The sequence below is a fragment of the Oncorhynchus mykiss genome, chromosome 9 (assembly GCF_057628025.1).
Source record: "Oncorhynchus mykiss isolate SJ-2025 chromosome 9, ASM5762802v1, whole genome shotgun sequence".
Classification (NCBI taxonomy): domain Eukaryota; kingdom Metazoa; phylum Chordata; class Actinopteri; order Salmoniformes; family Salmonidae; genus Oncorhynchus; species Oncorhynchus mykiss.
The window spans coordinates 55,208,879-55,228,311 of record NC_143030.1 but is presented as its reverse complement, the minus strand read 5'-3'; the positions used below and the strand labels follow the sequence as shown (position 1 = coordinate 55,228,311).

At 41.8% G+C, this 19,433-nt stretch overlaps 1 protein-coding gene across 8 annotated transcripts in view; it reads left to right on the top strand.

Moving 5' to 3' along the window:
- LOC110532303 (GRIP1-associated protein 1) overlaps positions 1–19,025 on the top strand; it is a 41,689-nt gene extending 22,664 nt beyond the window's left edge. For all 8 annotated transcript variants that reach the window (XM_021616070.3, XM_021616071.3, XM_090184551.1 and 5 more), the window contains 3 exons: positions 55–148; positions 14,763–14,947; positions 16,938–19,025. In XM_021616070.3, coding sequence (XP_021471745.3) covers positions 55–148; positions 14,763–14,947; positions 16,938–17,015 — 357 coding nt within the window. In that variant the 3' untranslated portion in view covers positions 17,016–19,025. The remainder of the gene's footprint in view (positions 1–54; positions 149–14,762; positions 14,948–16,937) is intronic.
- Positions 19,026–19,433: the final 408 nt, after the last annotated feature.

Genomic DNA, 19,433 nt, shown 5'->3' with positions numbered 1-19,433 from the left:
CAGCTGTGGGGTTATCTCTTTAGGTGTATCTAATGTGTGTCTAATATGCTGCAGGTTAAACACCTAGAGGTCAGCTGCTCCTCCATGGCTGATGACATCTGTAAGAAGAGTGCCATCATCGAGACCTATGTCATGGACAGCAGGATAGGTAACCATCTGTCTCTGTCTCCTTGCCTTGTTGAACTGGTTTTCCCCTCCTTTAGATGTGATACTTGTTTTTCACTGACAGGAATACAGTGGGACAAAAAAGTATTTAGTCAGCCACCAATTGTGCAAGTTCTCCCACTTAAAAAGATGAGAGGCCTGTAATTTTCATCATAGGTACACTTCAACTATGACAGACAAAATTTGAAAAGAAAATCCAGAAAATCACATTGTAGGATTTTTAATGAATTGATTTGCAAATTATGGTGGAAAATAAGTATTTGGTCAATAACAAAAGTTTATCTCAATACTTAGTTAAATACCCTTTGTTGGCAATGACAGAGGTCAAATGTTTTCTGTAAGTCTTCACAAGGTTTTCACACACTGTTGCTGGTATTTTGGCCCATTCCTCCATGCAGATCTCCTCTAGAGCAGTGATGTTTTGGGGCAATGCCCTTGCTGATGGTAGGCTTTGTTACTTTGGTCCCAGCTCTCTGCAGATCATTCACTAGGTCCCCCCGTGTGGTTCTGGGATTTTTGCTCACCGTTCTTGTGATCATTTTGACACCACGGGGTGAGATCTTGCGTGGAGCCCCAGATCGAGGGAGATTATCAGTGGTCTTGTATGTCTTCCATTTCCTAATAATTGCTCCCACAGTTGATTTCCTCAAACCAAGCTGCTTACCTATTGCAGATTCAGTCTTCCCAGCCTGGTGCAGGTCTACATTTTTGTTTCTGGTGTCCTTTGACAGCTCTTTGGTCTTGGCCATAGTGGAGTTTGGAGTGTGACTGTTTGAGGTTGTGGACAGGTGTCTTTTATACTGATAACAAGTTCAAACAGGTGCCATTAATACAGGTAACGAGTGGAGGACAGAGGAGCCTCTTTTAAAGAAGTTACAGGTCTGTGAGAGCCAGAAATCTTGCTTGTTTGTAGGTGACCAAATACTTATTTTCCACCATAATTTGCAAATAAATTCATAAAAAATCCTACAAGGTGATTTTCTGGATTTTTTTTCTCATTTTGTCTGTCATAGTTGAAGTGTACTTATGAGGAAAATTACAGGCCTCATCTTTTAAAGTGGGAGAACTTGCACAATTGGTGGCTGACTAAATACTTTTTTGCCCCACTGTATGTATGCCTACATTATAGTTTGTCTATTGAACTGTTATGTACAGTGTAAAGCCATCTAAGATTTACTTGAAAATGGGATTATTTTGTCTGCTGAAATGTAGCCCACCTAGGGAGTTCAGAGTTCTTTCGCTCTTCGCTCAATTTATTTTGAATCGTGAGTTTAAAACCTCTTATGGATCTGACCCTTTTTTCCAATTTCCGCCTAAAATGACATACCCAAATATAACTGCCTGTAGCTCAGGACCTGAAGCAAGGATATGCATATTTCTGGTACCTTTTGAAAGGAAACACTGAAGTTTGTGGAAATGTGAAATTAATGTAGGAGAATATAACACATTCAATCTGGTTAAAGATAATACAAATATATTTTTTTTTTTGTACCATCTTTTGAAATGCAAGAGAAAGGGCATAATGTATTATTCCAGCCCAGGCACAATTTAGATTTTGGCCACTAGATGGCAGCAGTGTATGTGAAAAGTTTTACACTGATCCAATGAACCATTGCATTTCTGTTCAAAATGTTGTATCAAGACTGCCCAAATGTGCCTAATTGGTTTATTAATAACTTTTCAGGTTCAAAATTATGCACTCTCCTCAAACAATAGCATGGTATTATTTCACAGTAATAGCTACTGTAAATTGAACAGAGCAGTTAGATTAACAATAATTTAAGCTTTCTGCCAATATCAGATATGTCTATGTCCTGGGAAATGTTCTTGTTACTTACAGCCTCATGCTAATTGCATTAGCCTATGTTAGCTCAACCGTCCTGAGGGGGACTCGACCTCTACAAGATTTGTGAGGTTGAATGTTGAACCAAAACCAGAGAACACTCAAAGATGAGTTGACTCTCTATTATTCCAGTACATCTTGTTTCATGTCTTGAGGGTAAAACTATACTGAACAAAAATATAAACACAACATGTAAAGTGTTGGTCCCATGTTTCATGAGCTGAAATAAAAGATCCCGGAAATTTTCCATAAGCACCAAAAGCTTATTTCTCAAGTTCGGTGCACACATTTGTTTACTTCCGGGGCGGCAGGGTAGCCTAGTGGTTAGAGCATTGGACTAGTAACCAAATCCCCGAGCTGACAAGGTACAAAATCTGTCGTTCTGCCCCTGAACAGGCAGTTAACCCACTGTTCCTAGGCCGTCATTGAAAATAAGAATTTGTTCTTAACTGACTTGCCTAGTAAAATAAAGGTGTGTTAAAAAAATAAATAAAAAAAAAACCCTTCCCTGTTAGTGAGCATATCTCCTTTTGCCAAGATAATCCATCCACCTGACAGATATGGCACATCAAGAAGCTGATTAAACAGCATGATCATTACACAGGTGCACCTTGTGCTGGGGACAATAAAAGGCCACTCTAAAATGTGCAGTTTTGTCACATAACACAATGTAAAAGACATCTCAAATGTTATAACCCGGAAGCCAGTCGCACCAATGTGTCGGAGGAAACACCATACGTCTGGCGACCGTGTCAGTGTGCACTGTGCCCGGTCCGCCACAGGAGTCGCTAGTGTGTGATGGGACATGGACATCCCTGCCGGCCAGGCCCTCCCCTATCCCGACGACGCTGGGCCAATTGTGTGCTGCCCCATCGGTCTCCCGGTTGCGGCCGGCTGCAACAGAGCCTGGACTCGAACCCAGAATCTCTAGTGGCATAGCTACCACTGCGCCACTCGGGAGGCCCCAGATGTCTCAAATTGAGGGAGCATGTAATTACCATGCTCACTACAGAGATGTCCATCAGAGCTGTTGCCAGATAATTTAATGTTAATTTCCCTACTATAAGCCACCTCCAACGACATTTTTTAGAATTTGGCAGTACATCCAACCAGCCTCACAACCTACGACCATGTGTAACCACGCCAGCCTGGGACCTCCACATCCGGCTTCTTCACCTGCGGGATTGTCTGAGTTGGGGTGCTGCTGAGAAGTATTTCTGTCTGTAATAAAGCCATTTTTTTGAGGAAAAACTCATTCTGATTGGCTAGGCCTGGCTTCCCAATGGCTGTTCCCCTGCCCAGTCATGTGAATTCCATAGGTTAGGCCCTAATTAATTAATTTAAATTGACTGATTTCATTATGAATTGTAACACAGATTTTGCAGATTTTTTTCAAATATTTTTGTTCAATATAGAAACAGTATTTTACTGAAATGAACCCATGCTAACAGCTTGCATAAATAGACAATGTCCCACTCTTTCACAGTAGGGAAGTTATTCAATTATATTATTACATTTGAACCTGTTTCACTGTCTTGCTTTTATAATCCACTCGTAAATGTTTCACCGGTGCTATTTATAATAATTCTATTTTAAGTTTGCCGCTATTGGAGCGCTCAGATACACTTTGTTCAATCTAATAACTCTATGATCTGAGCTGTGGGCTCTGCTTAACATTTTATGAGTTTCTCTTTAAAGATTGGGGTGTTTCGGCTGGCTGTGTTTTTAAGATTCCTCTGCAACCTGTTCTGCTACTCTCCTCAACCAGATTAGCACATAATGTCCCCTCCATATTATCCTGCTTCTATGCTAATCCATGAGGCATGATTTATAGTTTGGTGATAATTGGAACCCCATTACCATATGGAACTGGCAGAGTTTACAAAACAAACTAGAATGAAATATGATTACCTTTTAGGATTAGCACTGTGAGTAATGCATTTACTATAAGCATGCTAGCTGTGGTGTTTAGACACGAGTAAAGACAAAGTTTCAGAAACTCAAATCAAAATAGCAGATTTTGCAGATCCAAAATGTCAACTATAGCGATATTTCACGTTAAACCGATGTAGGTGGGCTATGAAATGTATCGTAAGCTTTGGAATGGAGACTGACCCAGTTTCAGTACCTGGACTTGTCTGAAGTGCTCAGACTTGTGTCTCTGTCTGACTGCCTTCCTCGTGAACATGCAGGCACTCAAGCTCACTGATATCATCAGGCTTTCGGGATAGGGCTGCACTGCACTCAAAGGGCACCCTCAAGTGTATGCCTTTTAGGAAAGCACTATTAAAAAAAATATTTGAGGCAGTTCACTCTCGAATAAAACGCTCGTTAACCCTCATGTCGTATTGGTCCTATCCGATAGGCTACGTCAAAGTTAATGTTTTCATTAGCTTTTTCTTTGTAGATGCAGTGCCCTTAGCTGTAACTACTACAATGATTGAATAATAATAATAAGACTTTCATATAGGCCAAGGCATACAGACTACACAGATTTGGGCTGGAAGGGAAAGCCTTTCTGAACCTAGGAATGTGTTTACGCCACATTGTTCTAAAACACTGCAATGTTTAAAGCTTATAACTTTGAACAGTTAGCTCTCATATTGAAAATATATTTTTTTATTTGTCTAATGCGCCCTTTCCGTGTGTCCTCCTATAACCCAGTTAAAGGAATCTCAAAGAGAGAGAGCGAGAGAAATGGGGAATTGTTTGTTTTGGAACTGGTGCGCTGTTGGAATGCATGAGGCCACTGCATCTATCATATTCTTTAAAAGTAAGCTAAACCACCGGCAATGGAGAGGGATGATCTGTGACTTCAGCAATACTGCAGTAGTCTAGTGTTTCAAAACTCCATAAAAAGAAAGGCTCAATCACAGCAGATAAAAGTTTCTCAAAGCAACTTGTCTTTCAATAGGGATTTCTTTTTTTTTTTTTTCTTTTTTTGCCAAAAGAAAGACTGCAAAAATAAAATGGAATGCCTTGAATATGAACAGGCTTAGATCATAGAAGATTTTTCATTGGATATAATGCAATGAAGTAGAGTGTAAAAACATGCCAATCTATGTTTACTTCCATTAGGCCTACTGTAGAAGTTCCATGGTCCGTAGTGCTTTCTGTCTCAGCGCTGAGTGGAGGTTTTAATAAATAAATAATCTTCCAAAGGCCCTAATCTCTTTCCACAGTGCTTGGTACATGCTTCTTGACACTGGTTATGTCCTAATAGCCGTACTTGGGTTCTAAATAGTAGGCATTTTGGGTATGCGAAAATGACAACGTCAAATCAATATTTCTCAGATGTTATTGCGGGTGTAGAGAAATGCTTCCTAGCTCCAACGGTGTTGTCGAACCTAACAATACACAAATCTAAAAGTAAAAGAATGTACTGATATGGTATGACATTTGGAAAATGTAGTATTCTTTAAATGCCAGGATGTCATACTCCATTTGGGCTTTTCATCTAGTAAAATTTGCTGCTCTTGAGGAAGATAATCCTCTTTCCTGACCCACGTGTGTTTTACAACAGCTGATATTTAAAGAAGGGGATGGGCTGCACCAAAAATGAACGTATGGCGGTATAAGGCATTGTCAGTATGAATGAGCCTAGTATGTTGATATTTGTGGCTTACTGCATTAATTTTCACTAAATAGTACATTCTAAATAGTATGTAGTACAATTATTACAGTATGTTTTAGGATGTAGTAGACAAGAGATTTTTGGATGAGTGTTGCATGGTTTACTGAAACTTTGGTACTTTTATTTATGTTTACCCTTCGGTATTTCTGTAAAATGTGTCTCACGTTATCTACTGATTTGAGGATCAAGTCTATCAGCGCAGCCGATGTCCCCTTATAGAGCGAGCTTACCGCGGCTGCTCCACTTTAGTCATTGCCAGCTCTATTCTGTTCTGAACAACCACTGCTCTCACTGGGAGTCTGGGCTGTGTCGCCACTTATGCTGCACAGAAGTTGACACACTTGAATAATGCAACACGCCATGTAGCAATGTTGAAACTGTTAATTACTGTTCGCAATGTCCATTACAGGATATAACACTTGACAGTGCAAGAAGATACCGGTAGCATCCAACTTTGTAGGCTAACTTCCCTTGCTCGCTTAATGCTGAAGCTGAGATCAGTTCACTACCCCTAGTACCTTGTTTGTGATATGCAAAATATTTCTGATTTCAAAACTGATTGTGACCAAAAACTTTATTCATTCACTTAGTCGGGGTTCAGACCCAGGGCCCCGAGCTTAATGATGAGCTTGGAAGGTACCATGGTGTTGAAGGCTGAGGTATAGTCAATGAACAGCTTTCTTACATGGGTATTCCGCTTGTCCAGATGGGATAGGCCAGTGTGCAGTGCGATGGCGACTGCATCGTCTGTGGATCTATTGGGGTGGTAAGCAAATTGAAGTGGGTCTAGGGTGTCAGGTAAGGTAGAGGTGCAATCGCAAGACTTCCGGGAACGTTTTCGAAACAGACCAGGCCGGGGTTTGATTCAATTCGACGCGAGACAACCGTTAGACCCAATGTGTTTCTGTGCGTGAGCTTAGCTAGCCAATGTCGACATCACAAGTGTGCTCAGGCAGAAACTGCTTCTCCAATAGAAATCCTATCTTCATACTGCACCGCCTTTGCTGGAGCTGTGTGTTAATGATGTCACGGGTCTTCGACAGCGCTTTTATCATGTAAGAGATTGCTTCTTCTATGCTAATCAGTACAATAAAATAAGTCTCAAATGGAAGGGAAACATGTTTTTCTCTCCATCTGTAGCCCCATGAAATCAGCCAAAACAAGCTCAATAACTTGATGCAGGCACACACTTATTGAACATACATTCATCTGTATTGTGCATAGACTACATATTGAGTTGCCCAGGTTATCATTAGAGATTTACCATTCAAATAAATGATTACCATTTGTTATGTAGTTTGGTTTAAAAAAAACTATGTCAAATTGATTGTATAATTTGATTGATTAATGCATACAAAAATGTCATGTAATTATATTGAACTCAATATCTGTCTGGACTAAGTGCCATTCTGCGACAGGCTAGTGCCCCCCTACCCCAGGGTATTGTTTTGGTATCTCCATACTAAACCTGGTATCGAAGTAAAAATTCTGTTATTGTAACAACACTATTTAGGACACACACACACACACTGATGCCAGTTTACAGAGGGGTGGAGGTAGGATTCGTAGTACATCCTGTGCCCTGTAACAACCTTTGTTTAGAACCACAAGATGATGGTAATTACTGTGTTTCACACAGTCATCCCCATTTAGAGGAAGTTGGTTAGACTTCTTATCCCCTGCTTATAAGAGAAGAGCTTTCCCTTCTACCACTGTCTGTGTGCTCTCCTCCTGTTTTAATTTCATGACTGGCTGATTTTAACATTTTAATGCCAGGCTAGATTCCATTATGGCCAGTTTCTTCTAATTGTAAATGTTGTGCTATAAAAGCTGAAGGTCTCTAGTTGTCTGGGCTTGTCAGACTGCGTAAACAGAAGGGTGAAGAAAAAAACATTTCTTTATCTGATATTTTTAATGGGAAAATAGGTGTGAGATATGAGAGCTAGCACAACTTTTGGTTATTTTCGGGGGAGGGGGTTCTTGCTTACATATTGCTACTGTCTAGTTGCATGTTTTCATTCAGCTGGAGTGGTGGCAGTGTTTTAGTCTATTCAAATACGGCATTGTGTAAACATTTTACAAGGTTGCTCGTGAACATGACTTGATATATTTTGAGGCATTTTATGAGGGTGTTTTGTCACACTTATTGAAAACAGTTTGTAGCGTTGCTAGATATTAACATGTTCACGTCTGTCAAAGGGGCGCACATGAAAGCAGACACTCAACCTGATGTTTATGGCGAAGGTGCATAAAGATGGAGAAATTCAGATATGGCGTCTTTGTTTTAGCACTATCGATAGACTTTTTAAACTACTGCGCGCGACATGGTTCAATGGGCCAGTAAATCAGCACAATAATTTTTTCTAATTGCCGTTGTCTTGGAGCTAGAAATGGGATAATTCTATACTGTGCTAATGCCTATACAAAACTGAGGGCAATGTACACTGAACAAAAATATAAACGCAACATGTAAAGTTTTCATGAGCCGAAATAAAAGATCCCAGAAATGTTCCATACGCACAAAAGCTTATTTCTTTCATATTTTGTTCACATCCCTGTCAGTAAGCATATATCCTTTTTGCCAAGATAATCCATCCACCTGACAGAGGTGGCACGTCAAGAAGCCTATTAAACAGCAGGTTCATTACACAGGTACACCTTGTGCTGGGGACAATAAAAGGCCATTCTAAAATGTGCAGTTTTGCCACAGCACAATTCCACAGATGTCTCAAGTTTTCTGGTAGTGTGCAATTGGAATGCTGTCTGCAGGAATGTCCACCAGAGCTGTTGCCGGATCATTTTAATGTTAATTTCTCTACCATAAGCCATTGCCTATGTCATTTTAGAGAATTTGGCAGTACTTCCAACTGGCCTCACAACCACAAACCACGTGTGGGCGAGCAGTTTGCCCGACAATGAACACAATTGTATTTTATCGATGTCAATTTGAATGCACAGAGATACCGTGATCCTGAGGCCCATTGTTGTGCCATTCATCCGCAGCCATCACCTCGTCTCAGCATGATAATGCATGTCGCAAGGATCTGTACACAATTCCTGGAAACTGAAAATGTCACAGTTCTTCCACGGGCTGCATACTCACCACACGTCACCCATGTTTGGGATGCTCAGGATCGATGTGTTCCAGTTCCCGCCAATATCCAGCAACTTCGCACACCCATTGAAGAGGAGTGGGACAACATTCAACAGTCTGCTAAGGAGAATGTGTCGTGCTGTGTAAGGAAAAGGGTGGTCACCAGATACAGACTGGTTTTCAAGGTATCTGTGACCAACCGACTCAAATCTCTATTCCCAGTCATGTGAAATCCATAGATTAGGGCCTAATGAATTTATTTAAATTGACTGATTTCCTTATATGAACTGTAACTCAGTAAAATCTTTGAAATTGTTGCTTGTTGTGTTTTATTTTTGTTCAGTATAACATATGGTGAACTTAGCAAACAAGGCATTTGTACAAAGTACATGGGGGCCGCCATCTTTATGCACCTTCGCATCCCTAGAATGATCATACAATGGCCATATTTACAGCCAGACATACTGTGTAATGTTAGTGCAGCTATTTCTTGGTTCAACAACAGGAGACAGGGTGGGACAGCAGTGGCAAATATCTTTGGTTAAATAACCTTGCCCCCCCCATAACAGCATCCGAGAATTCCGCAGAGAAGGCTGTGTAGGCTGTGGAAAAATGAAGGGCCTAGCCTCCAGAAAGCAGGCAGTAGGACACGGTGCTAGATGAGAGCTGACATTAGCAGGATTTAAATGATTCAGGGTGCAGACATGCCTGAGTGAACCCAGCACATATTCAATAATGCAGCAGCCGACTGAGACCTCAGCCCTGCTGGTGAGATGGGAGGCGCACACAGTAATGTTACAGTGCCTGCCAGACTGCCTACCTGGTCAAAACCCAGCCTACTGCTTTCTGTCTGCTCTGCTGCACCTTGCGTCATAACGTAGTCCCATCAGCAACTAAATGACACCACATCATGTTCTTGTAGCTAATGGTAATGTAAACACTTGTGCTGCTGTTAACTGGTGGTGTACACAGTGACAGTTCTTTGATTAATCCTTTTTCAAATGGTTCCAACCTGCTTTCCTCAGCGGATTTTGTTCACTGAGATCTTCCACATCTTATGAAAGGGCTTGATGGATAATGATTCACAAACTCTCCACACGTTACCAGCATGTTGATGAACCATCTCTGAATCAGTACATTGGGCTTCTGTGGAGGAGCACACTGGCACTCTGTTCTACTTCATTTCTCTATCTATCTCTATCTATCAGTTAGTGCAATGGAGGAAGTGTCTTGACGTGATGTGTAAGACTGCAGTCTGGTGATGGAGAGAGAGATGGAGAGTGTGGAAGGGATTGTGGGAGTTGGTTAATTGAGCAGTCAGGTACAATGCCGCAGTCATGTGTGGAGTTGGACAGGGAGTTTATTTGTAGATGAGCTTCCTCTCCTGGCTAAGTGCTCTTCCCTGCTGGAGAAGTCAGATTGGGTAAGTTTCCTACTGCTGCAGTCTGTAACCCCTGCCTCTCGCCTAGTATTGTACACGGCTGCTCCCACTGTGACGTAGCCTCTAACCTTTTCATCCAACACTGTTTGTTCTGCATGGAGAACTCCAGGAACTTCACAACCTTCAAGAATGTTAGGATATGAGTCCGTTATAAAGCAGCCTTCAAGTTGACGTTTATAGGTTGTAATTAATAACAATAGGTTAAGACTTGGGAAATGTGTTGTCAAATTACTTGATGGTTATTCTATTTTCTGAACTTGTTTAATGGAAAACTTGTCTTGGGATTGCTCCGCACAAAGTCGTTTATAATGATGAAGTTGTTTTTAAGTGAGCATTGTAACTCTCTTGCAAATGAGCGATTCATCACTGGGAATGACACCTGTAATGGACGAGGGGGTACATTACAAGAAATGACGCATACACTTTAAACAGGCAGGGCTACATTTCTATAGATCTAGCCTGTATTTTTCCTGTCAGTGTTTCCACTTAGCACACTGTGATCCTGTGGGAGTTGAGAGCAGGCAGAGCTGCAGTTAGTTGTAGTGACTCTGGCAGCAGGCAGGGCTGCAGTTGTAGTAGCTGTGTGGTGGCAGCCAGCCACGGCTCACTGTGTTGCTTCAGCAGTTCAGTAGCAGCAGGACCACTTAGATTAGTAACGTTACTGTTCAGCCATGTTGGCATATCAGTGCACTTCTGCAGCACACTGCTCTTAGGAGAAGAAAGACCTGGAAGGTTTCCATGATTCTAGATGAGAAAAGCAATTGTCACCTATTAGGGAGACTGGTGTTTTTTTTCAATGTCTGTAGAATTCTTCCCATACCAGGGCAAAGTAGAATAACTATTTGACTACATTTTAGCTAACCCGAGAACGACTTACAGGAGTAATTAGGGTTAATTAGGGTTAAGTGCTTTGCTCAAGGACACAGACCGATTTTTCACCTAGTCAACGCCTTTCGGTTACTGGTCCAACCCTCTTAACTGCTAGGCTACCTGCCGCCCCTGACTAGAGGTATCATTGGTTAAAGGGAGTTGAGAATGTCTATCTTCCATCTGTGATCTCAGCCTGGCTTTCAGCATCAGCGAGCCGGTGTTGCAGATGTCAGTTTGGGTTATGTTATTCTGCTCTGAGTCAACTGAGTCTCCCCTCACTGCACTCAGCGCTAGTCCCAGAAGAAGAGATTGGTTTGGAGAACAAGTATATCTAGGCTATGTTCATGTATTGCTTCAGAGGTTTGTTTATATTTTCTTTTCATTTGTCAATTAAGTTAATTTCTTAGAACAATCACATGAATATAAGGGTGACCTTTTTAAAGTCAGGACCGTAGCATTTCTGTACTGTATTATAGCAATGATGGAAAGAAATGTGTGTTGTCTACTGTCTGCACGGGTGAGTGAAATGCCAAGCAGGGTTGGAACTAATGTTTCCATTGACAATGTGTTGTCACTTACCTTGCCGAGCTTGCAGCTTCTTGATAAGACCGCTGTTCCTTTATCAGCTACAGTACTAAAACACAATTTTGATTTGTCACGGTAAACAGCATTTTTTTAAAAGACCCATTTCCAAAGTGTCCCGTATGAATTGTGTCCCGTACAAAAGCCACAGAGATTCAGAGAAAGTTAGTCTTAACGTCTGCTCAATATGGGCGTGATGTTTTTAGTGTCAGATTGTGAAAAGTGATCTTGATTGGCTGTGCCTGCCCCACAAAGTGTATACTGAGCGACGAATAGTGTCATTTACAACGTTGGCAGCCGAGGCAGTTCAGACGATCACCGCTCTCGTCCTGTGGAAAACCCTACTTAACAGGGCGACAGTGCAGTAGGGACCCACCTGACTAGTCATGGCCAGAGAAGCACTGCAACTTTCAAGAGGTGACCCTTGTTTCTACAAAGAGCTGGCAATGTCAGCTGTAAACTGGCATCACAACTCCCCCAATAGAAAATATGTTCTCAATTAATCACACCGTAAGCTTGTCCAGTTACAATATCACGCCAATGACTGCCGCCATGATCTTTAGGTAAAGCCAACTGCGTTTAGGGGGACAGTTGCTCAACTCTAATGTTTCATTGCATAACTCGATTTCACTCCTTTAACTTAAACTTCCAGAAGCTTTGGTAATGGGAACACTTTGTTTGAACCTGTAACACTTTAGAAATGGGTATGCCCTAGTTATAATAAACCTGAAAATGTTATGCTTTAAGTCTTGAACTGCGCTATGGGTACGCTAGAAGACCTAAACTCATTATCACACGTGAGGTTCAGTATTTTATCTCGACTGTCGTTGTTTGGCATCAAATGTATACCTGTCTTGTAGAGCAACTGCAGCGTTGTCGTTTGAAATGCTGTCAGACGTGAGGAACATCTTCTCATCAGTCAGACAGATATTTGCTCCAAGGCCTCTAGGACATTGTTGAGCGGTTTGAGGTTACCTAACCAGGGATCTACAGCTGGCTGTACCCCACCCAGAACAGACTACAATCCATAGAAATGGAGCAGCTGACATAATGTTATCAAGGCAGGAGTGAGACTCTCGAGTGATTGATGTAGGTTAATGAATGGATGATACTGCTGCATTTAAAACATTAATCATGAACATGTACAACATTGTAACCAGTGTAGTTGAGCTTGCAGACCACCCGAGAGGTGGGGCAAGTACTGCATTGAGCAGAGAAGCATAGCACTGCCACCACCTGTGTTTGAACTGTATGATCCGGCATCAGTCTTGGATGCACCTGAACTCAACACAGATCCAGTACCTTGCCTAGTTAAATAAATACATCAAAACTTAAAGTATTCAAACGCCTTGACTTTATCCACATTTGTTGTGTTACAGTCTATGATTATAAATATTTATTTATTTTGACATTGAGATTTTTGGGCACTGACCCAGACACACTATACCCCATGTCAAAGTGGAATTGTTTTTTTTTTGGGGGGGGGGGGGGACAAATAATACAAAATTAAAAGATGAAATGTTGAGTTAAAGTTTTCAACCCCTTTTATGACGAGCCTAAATAAGTTCAGGAGTAAAAATTAGCCTCCAGTTGCATGGACTCACTCTGTGTGTAATAATAGTGTTTAGCATCATTTTCTTTAATGACTGCCTCATTTCTGTGCCCCACATACAATTATCTGTAAGGCCCTTTAGTCAAGCAGTCCCTCACTGCAAACACAGATTTAACCACAAAGACCAAGGAGGTTTTCTAATGCCTTTCAAAGAAGGTCACCTATTTGTAGACAAAGCAGACATTGAATATCCCTTTGAGAATGGTGAAGTTATTAATTACACTTTGGATGGTGTATCAATACACCCAGTTACTACAAAGATACAGGCTTCCTTCCTAGATCCGTTGCCGGAGAGGAAGGAAACCGCTCAGGGATTTTGTGACTTTAAAACAGTTTATTGGCTGTGATGGGGGAGAACTGAGGATGGATCAACATTGTAGTTAGTCCACAATACTAACCTAGTTGACATGGTGAAAAGGAAGCCTGTACAGAATAAAAAATATTCCAACACATGCATCCTGTTTGCAAGAAGGAACTAAAGTAATGTGGCAAAGTAATTAACACTGTTGTATTCAGGACAAAAAGTTATGTTTGGAGCAAATCCAATACAACACATTACCACCACCCATATTTTCAAGCATAGGGGTGGTTGCATCATGTTATGGGTATGCTTGTAATTGTTATGGACGTGGGAGTTTTTCAGGATAAAAATAAATGGAATGGCGCTAAGCACAGGTAAAATCCTAGAGGAAAACCTAGTTGTCTGCTTTCCACCAGACACTGGGAGATTAATTCACCTTTCAGCAGGACAATCTAAAACACAAGGCCAAATCTACACTGGAGTTGCTTACCAAGAAGACAGTGAATGTTCCTGAGTGGCCGTGTTAGTTTAGACTTAAATGGGCTTAAATCTATGGCAAGACTTAAATGGTTGTCTAGCAATGATTAACACCAATTTGACAGAGCATGAATAGTTAAAAGAATAATTGAGAAATATTGTACAATCCAGGTGTGCAAAGCTCTTTTGACTTGCCCAGAACTACTCACAGCTGTAATCGCTGCCAAAGGTGATTCTAACATGACTGAGGGGAATTAATACTTATGTAAATGAGAGGTTTCTGTATTTCATTTTCAATACAATTTTCTTTTAATCATGTTTTCACTTTCTCATTATGGGGTATTGTGTGTCAATGGGTGAGGAAAAACATATTTAATCGGTTTTGAATTCAGGCTATAACACAACATGTGGAATAAGTCTAGGGGTATGAATACTTTTTATGAAGGCACTGTACAGCAAACAATTCTATTTTTACTAGAGACATACAATTTCATTAGATAATGTGGATTAGAGAGAAGTCCTGCTCAATTCCTGTAACCCATTGAACATTGATACAACAATAATTCACATTGAAAGAATTGCATGCGTCTTGTTACAAATAACAATGTTCATTAGATAAAATTCATGGGCCAGTTATAACTAGGGCCCTAGGTTTTTCCCTGGGTTTGTCAAACACTCTAGTTCAATGAAGCATGCCGGAGGTTGGTATGCTTTAATTGATTTGTTCCCTCTCTCCCCTGCAGCACATGGTGCACATGGTGCGGTGGCGGTGGCCAATCACGGGGGCCAGGTGGGGGGCCATGGACATGGTCTGGGCTCTGTGCTCCGGGACCTGGTGAAGCCTGGGGACGAGAACTTGCGGGAGATGAACAAGAAGCTGCAGAACATGTTGGAGGAACAGCTGACAAAGAACATGCATCTACAGAAGGTAGGCTGCTGTACACTACAGAAGGTAGGCTGCTGTACACTACAGAAGGTAGGCGGGGTTGGGGAAACCGTTGCTGTTGAGGGTGGTGGTCATGCTAGTGAATGAAATGGTTTGTGTTCCGTAAACACATTGGATGTGTTTTTAAGTGGTTGAGAACCTGTGGACATCCCTGGGGCCTGTAGTTAAAGGGTGGGGATCCATACCAATGACCACTGACTGGGTGATGTGTGTGTAGTCAGTGTGACTGTGCGTGTGTAGGTGGCATGCCTGCCTGTGTGTTGCTGTCGTCCAGCTCTGAGACTAGCGCATCATGGGGGGGGGGAGTATTCATCACAGGCCAAGGCGTGGGCGCTCCTTAATGTTCAAATGGTTTTCTATGCAGAAATAGAAATGGGTCTCCTCCAAGCAAAGCATGGTGGCGCAGTCTCATTTGTTTGATGGGATTACAGTGTGGTGTTTCTATCTTCATGCAGATTTTTACCTCAGAACACAAACCTATCAAATGTCTCCTGGCATTTTGTGGTGAAGTAATGGGGGGAGGGCTCTTTCCACTGTCCATACTGAGTGGTAACTGACCCTGCTCTGTTTAGTGTTGCATCAGTAATACTGTGAGATGTCTGTGTTTAATATTTGTGTGTGTGTGTGTGTGTGTAAGCTGGTTAGCTACAGTGAGGGGGTGTAGTGCTGTAGTCGGTCTTGGAGACAGTCTGGATCCTTGGCTGTGTGGTGTGTAGGAGTGCTGCGTGCCCATGGGGAGTTGTAGGTTACACAATCACCCGGTTTAAACTTTGGCTTGGAAGACACCCGAGAAATCTAGGATAGGACTTGCAGGCACTCTGGCTCTGCGTAAAAATAAAGCTAGCCTGAAATTCTGTTCTAGTCTTCTTCGATATCCAAAATTAAGAAATATACACTTTTTATTTTATTTATAGACAGCCGAGCCGATGATCCTCTTTGACATTGTCATCGTAAAATATAATAATTTATGCATGATACATTTTCTGAGAACTTCATGCATTGGTTTTATGCAGATAGGAGCTCAATTACAGTGCCCAAAAAATATGCCAAGGGATAGACTGTATTCAAAATTACTCATCCAAGAATGAGACATGGAGAATTGTCATTCAGTCACAAAGCCTTTACATGGCAGCTGGAAGAAGCGGCTGCAGGCTCTTACATGAGCATCCCAACGCTGGTGGCAGTTGTACCATGCTTGTTAACAGCAACATAACGGTTTGCTTTTATCCAAATTTAAATGAGAAAAATCTTGTTCTGATTAAACAGATAAGAGGGTGCTCAAGGGGAGAGCAACCATGTGTAGCTGCCCCTATCCCTCTCCTCCTCCTCCTCTGCTAATGCCTTTCCACCCACCCCCTTCCCTCCCTCCTGCTACCAAGCAGCCCTTCAGGCATGGGCTCCTAATCATGCACTAGAACATGATGAAGCAGTGTCACAGCCCACCAGAGCAGAATGACAGGGCGCCATGGCGGAAGTGCAAGACGGTTGTGTTCGCTACTGGTAAACCTGCAGATGGGCAGGCAGGCTCCTGGTTGCCCCCATCTTCTCTCTGGATTCCAGGGGCAGCGGCGGGCAGCGAGCTCATGAATATTTAGTGCCTGTTGGGGCCGCCAGCCCAGAAACAAACAGGCCTGTTAATATTTCATGGCTCTTGCTTTAGTGAGCACACAGAGGATAGGAACGTTGGCTTTTTATGGGAGGAGATTGTAGCTGAACCCGAGTCCGGCTGTCTAATGGCTCCCCCGCACCCTCCACGCTATAATTGTCACTGTTACAGTTCTTTCCCAACACCTTGAATCAACTCTCTGAAGTTCAGTAGTCCGTAGCTGAAGTACATCAGAATGGAAGAGGATGCATGATGAAAGAAATGTCTTGCAGTTAGATATGAAGCTGCCAGAAATTAGCAGAGGTTGTTGTTTGTACCCAGCTTTGTGGTATTAAAATAGCAATTTATGTTTTTGTCTTTTTTTAGGATCTTGAAGTTCTGTCTCAGGAGATTGTCCGTTTAAGTAAAGACTCAAGTTATGGAGCTGGCTCAGCCATGGGCTAAAAGACTGGACCCAGTCCCGCCGACCAGCACTTCTCCTTCTCTCTCTCATCACCTGTTTCTGTGGCTAATAAGAGAACACTACACATTCATCCATGCTGACTGACTGAACTTCTGGCCGGGAACGCAGAGAAATGGAGAGAGGGGAAGGGGGGGGTTAGTTATTTTGCAACTGCTTTACAACTGAATGTACTTATTGTAACATGTCTTGGTTCTTTCTGTAACTCTTGAGAAAAATTGTGTATTGTGGCCTGACTTCTATGACAGGCTGCTCTGTCTGCTCCCCCCCCCCCCCCCCCCCCCCCACACACACACACTGGGGTGCTCTGAAGAATGCAACGCTGGCAGGAACCAGGATGCCAGGAAATCTCTCGGACAGTGCATTACTGGTTCACATCTTCAAGAGATTGTTTAATGTCGTGAATAACAAGAGACATTCTGCTTACTCATACAGAGAGGCTTAAGCTGTTGTGTTTTGCCTGTACTCGTATTCATTTCGCTAAACTTCAAACTCTGCAACTCTTGTTTTTTTTTTGTTTTGTATGAATCCTGTATATATGAATATGAAAAATCAACTGTAGTAATTTATCGGTCTCGGAGTTAGAAGTATTGCATATGAAGCAAAATTATTGTCAAAGATTTACATCCGGCATAGATTATAGATGCGGTGTCCAGTTGAATATGTCTGGGGAAAATAGCAAGTATGCTAAAGCCAGTAGTACAGTAATTAGACAAAAACCTCAATAGATTGCATAGCCTATCGTCTGACTAGCATTGCGGACTGGACCAAACCACCGGTGTCTCGACTCACTGGGTTAGATCTCTGTGCTCTTTTAGTTTGCACCCAGCACCAGGGCTGTGACTGCAGCAGAGGATGAGGCCTTGGCTGCTTGAACATCTGCTGTCAACTTGAATAGGCTGTCCAGGAACTGGCTAGATGCCTGCTTTGTGCCCTGCTTTCAAATGTCACTTTGGCTGCTTTCTCTATCCCCAATTGGTTAGATTTGTGGATGTAATTCCGGTTTAACTCCACTTTGATATGTTGTTAAGATATGAGATTATAGATGCACTAAGAAACAGAGGATTCTCTTTGGGAGGATTAATTAGTTTGAGAACTAATCTCCCCCTGGCTAAGGTCTAACAGCAGTGTTGGTAGTCTGAGTGAAACTCTTCCATTCCCTCTGGCCAAGCTCATCAGAATGGTCTCTGAGTTTCACATGGACTGGAAACTCCTCACAAATAATTATCTGGCGTTGTTACCCGGCCTTTACCGTTTTTATTAGAAGAACTGGCCCAGTGTACTGGAGTGACGGTCCAGATGAGGGTAGCTTGGATCATGTGAAGTTGGGCTCTTAGTTTGCCTTTGACTAATTTAGCAAATGTATTATTTTAAGTGATTTCTCAACGTGACTGATCAACAGTAGCTTGGCAGATGAAATGTGGGATTGTTTAAGTGGACGTGAACGTGTGTACTGGTGTTAGCCTTTCACACTAGTTTCCCTTATTTGAGGATGTTTTTAACATTACTTTTATCTTTAACATTTGTAAATTCTTTTTTTTTTTAGCAGTAATCTGTGTAATGCTAAGTTTATACAGTAATGTACCATAGGCATGTTTGGCGGATGTGTTCCGGGACTTTCTTTGAACACCCAGACACCCATTGGAGACAAAATGGACTTTGATTCAGATGAGTATATTGGGTATAATAGGTGATACTGTAGATAAGTACACTCTGCACTTTTTCCAATACATTAAAGATTGTGTGCTTTATTTAAATAATCCTCTCCCCTTTTACCTAAATGTTTGAATTGCCAAACTCGGCTGCAGCAAAGTCCTCATAACTACTAACAGATATAATCATTCAGGGTTTTATTAAAATATCAAATATACAACCCAGCACTCGACTGCTTCCCCAGTGGACTATTCCTTTCCTTCAGATGTATGCATTTGTCAACTGTTTCTCCAGCTAAATGATATTCATGCAGTGTCAATAAAAATGGCTGTAAAATGTAATCCATGTCTAATCTCTTTGGTGATTTGTCATTTCGGAAAGTAAGAGCAACTTGTTTCCCTGACTTGTAGAGAATAGAAGGTGGATCTGAAGTTATATTTGCGCTCGTGTTTCTACAGTTGTCAGTATGTCTCCCTTACTTATAGCTCAACACCTCTGTTCGAACACCTGCTGAGTTCATATTGTGTGTAAACTAATATGCCGAAAAAAGGACATGTGAGACAAACGACAATCACACAAACATTTTGTGGGATTGTGTTCTTTATAGTTGTTGATGACCGGTCGCTGCACCACTCCAAATGTTCTCTCTCCTATGCCTGCAGTTAGAAAACAACAACAACTATTATTTGTGTATTCTTTGAGCATTTGATAATTCTGTCCCTGTTGAGAGCGGTGATTCTCAACCTTTT